Source organism: Chanos chanos, chromosome 7 (genome assembly GCF_902362185.1).
Source record: "Chanos chanos chromosome 7, fChaCha1.1, whole genome shotgun sequence".
Classification (NCBI taxonomy): Eukaryota; Metazoa; Chordata; class Actinopteri; order Gonorynchiformes; family Chanidae; genus Chanos; species Chanos chanos.
The window spans coordinates 27,820,490-27,824,006 of NC_044501.1; the positions used below are offsets into that span (position 1 = coordinate 27,820,490).

The following is a 3,517-nucleotide window of genomic DNA, read 5'->3' on the forward strand; positions in this document are numbered from 1 at the left end:
CTGTATAAAGCTGATTTACTGAACACGGAAAAGATTTGAGAGACCATGTTTGTGCTGGGAACACAGCTGTTTTATGCCTGTTTTTTTGTTGTGTTGCCCCCTAGTGTGAGAAGTGTGATCTGCACTTTCGTCACAAGAGTCAGCTGAGACTGCACCTGAGGCAGAAACACGGCGCCGTAACCAACACCAAGATCCGCTACAAGGTTCTGACCGACCCATACCAACCTGGACCCCCTGTCCTGCAGGCCTGTTAAAAAAAACTGACATCCCCCCTGCCACCCTTCAAAAGAAAAAAAAAGGTCATAGTGTTACAGTGATGAGAATAAGACTAAAATATATGAAAAATGAAAAGAAAAAGATCAGGAGAATCAGAGATGCCAGCAAACAGATAGGCATCAAAGTCCAGAGGGAACTGACAGGCTCTTCAGGAGTGTAACTGAGCCACACTACATTTTACACATGCTGACAGTCACTTGCTTTTTTATTTTTGTCTTTTCCCCTTGAGTTATAAAGAAGTCTGAAAGCATAAGATGCTTTTTTCAGAAGAAGCCACTTGATCCAACAGTGACCCAAGGAGCCTGTTTGGTTTTCTTATTTATTTATTTTATTTTTTTTATTTGCCTGGACTTTAAGCATGAAACGAGACAGATGGAATGTGTAGGTGTGTGTTAGGAGTTTAGATAAAGGAACTGATGTGGAACACACGGTGGGTTTAAGAAGAGATAGTACTCTATAAAGAGACTGTGAGGGAATCTTTAACAGATCATTTGAGGGGAAATGAAATGTTTAGAAAGGACAAGTAAGTGTACTGGGATTGAAAAAAAAGAGAGGAAAAAAGAACGTTTATTTGTAGGATTTACTTAAATACCCAAGTGTTTGTCCCTATTCATGCTCTGGGACCTGTTCCTCACTATTCTGCATTACAAATCCTTGGATGCAGTCCACAAAAAATATACTCAAGCTTAGCAGTTCAAGTCAAACATTTCCTCATAGGTTTGTGTGTCTGAGTGTGTGTGTGTGTGTGTGTGAGACTCTGTGTGTGTGAGAGAGAGAAACTGTAATTCCTGAAACCAGAAAATATTATTACTATTATTATCATACTCTTTTTGGTTTTTAACAAATTTGCTTTATGTTTTGTGAGGGGGCTATTCTGTTTTCTTCCCTGGACAGCTTAAAAAGACATTAATGCATTAGCTGTATTTAACTACTAACATATTTTTTATATTTTAATTTAAGAGGCCTGGTGCCATATGTGGTATTTGAGTATCATTAAAAAAAATTATCCTCGGGGTAGAGTGTTTTGGCGGGTGAAGAATATTAAGGTGCTGCATATTGTATTTGATTTTATTTTTTCAAAAATGATGGATCAGTAATATGCTGTCAGTGGTGTACAATAATCTCTTTTGTTTCGCAGTCCAAACTGGGTGAGGACTTGTTGTAGCCAAATAATGTAATTGTACAAATTGATGTTGAGGATAGTGATGATTTTGATGATGCTCTTTTGCTGGACAAAGACGTGACCTATTTTATATAAATTAAACTAAATTTATTGTTCTTGATTTTGCAAAATCGTTGTCTGTGTTTTCTGTGCCTGATGTGTATGTATGTGTGTGTGATTGTGTATGTGTGTGTGTGTGTGTAAGCTTGCTCATTGTTGAGAGAGTCCATACAGTATGTAGTTTGGTGGGTATGTTTTCAGTCACATCAAAGTGTCAAAAATGAACAAACAAAATGAAAACACTAAACTATATTTAAGAGGCTGAGCTCATATGCACATTTCTTTTCTGTAGCTCTGACAATGAGACATTCTCATGTTAAAATATTACAATCTGATATCAGACAGTACTGTGGTAGAGCAGAAATCCTCTATTTTAAACTTATACTCTATTTTATACTTATACGTATACTTATTTTTATCTATAACCATGGCAACAGATTGATCAAGAGGGGGAAAATCCAGAAGAATTCTTTTAGACTGGTGGGACTACACTCTTGAGTTGAAAAGCTCTGTGTTTCTTTGGGTGTCAGCGTAGTAACAGACCCTCACCCTACTGCTCCTTCCTTCCTGGCATTAGTTCATCATTCTGAAAGCATGACTCATCTCTTCACTTTCTTTACCTCTCACCGGCCACCATCACCACCGCTGGGAGGGAGAGAACAATGGAGCTGTGGGCACCTGTTTCCGCTCCTGCACAAATAAACGAGAGAGAGAGAGAGAGGTAGAGAGAGGTAGAGAGAGTGAGAGAGAGAGGTAGAGAGAGTGAGAGAGAGAGAGAGAGAGAGGTAGAGAGAGTGAGAGAGAGAGAGAGAGAGAGAAAGAGAGAGAGAGAGAGAGGTAGAGAGAGAGGTAGAGAGAGTGAGAGAGGGAGAGAGAGAGGTAGAGAGAGTGAGAGAGAGAGAGAGAGAGAGAGAGAGAGAGGTAGAGAGAGTGAGAGAGAGAGAGAGGTAGGTAGAGAGAGGTAGAGAGAGAGAGAGAGAGAGAGAGAGAGAGAGAGGGAGAGAGAGAGGTAGAGAGAGTGAGAGAGAGAGAGAGAGAGAGAGAGAGAGAGAGAGAGAGAGTGTCTGTGCAGCAGTGTGCCATGTCAAGCGCTGAACTCTCCAGCTCTCTGTGATCTTCCTCATGCACATGTAGACCTTATCTTCAAAACATCCTTAATCCTCTTCTTCAGTCAAATGTGACCCCAGCCCCAGCCCTGATCCTGACCCCAAGGGACAGATTTATGAGTAATATTAACCCTGGATCAAAAGAGAGGGCTCCCAGACACCCTGTGGTTTCTGCACTGACTGCAGGTTCTGCACAGAATCTAGAGCAAAAGTGAAAAATGTAAGTCAGGGGGAGAGAGAGAGAGGAAGGGAGAGAGAGAGAGAGAGAGAGAGAGAGAGGAAGGGAGAGAGAGAGAGAGAGATGGGTCATATGTGCCTCTGTTCATGCTTTCAGTCAGTGTTTGCTTGAACAACCAATTTTCAGTTTTTGTCCCCTGTAATATTTAGACTAATGTCAAAGGGACAGAGAGAAACCTACATATTTTGAAGTTGATGAAGTTATATCTAATGGCTAATAGATTGCTGGTTTTTGGCTTAAAGCCAAACAAACTAATATTCCTGTTTTCTTTAGCATTGGCAAATATAAGTATAAAACTATGCTGAATGAATGAATGAATGAATGAACGAACGAATGAATGAATGAATGAATGAATGAATGAATGAATGAACGAATGAATGAATGAATGAATGAATGAATGAATGAATGAATGAACAAAAGCTGTTGAAGTTGCAAAAAAATGGTCACAAAGCCACAAAGAATCAAAACTGTTCATAGTTTGACCCTTTTGCACGCTAGCAAACAAGACAGTAGTGATATTCATTCTTATCATTTCCATTGTCTTTCTACTTGACCACACCAGGAAATGACTTCATTCATTCCAGATGCATAGCACTGACAGACAAAGTAACCATGCCAACGAATGTTCAGTGAAAACCACATCCCTTCCGTTTTTTTCCTATTCTTGGTTGTGTT

The 3,517-nt window shown here is 39.8% G+C and overlaps 1 protein-coding gene across 1 annotated transcript in view; it reads left to right on the plus strand.

Moving 5' to 3' along the window:
- bcl6b (BCL6B transcription repressor) overlaps positions 1-1,063 on the plus strand; it is a 7,863-nt gene extending 6,800 nt beyond the window's left edge. The window contains exon 12 of the mRNA XM_030780189.1: positions 105-1,063. Within this exon, the coding sequence (XP_030636049.1) occupies positions 105-254 (150 nt within the window). The 3' untranslated portion in view covers positions 255-1,063. The remainder of the gene's footprint in view (positions 1-104) is intronic.
- Positions 1,064-3,517: the final 2,454 nt, after the last annotated feature.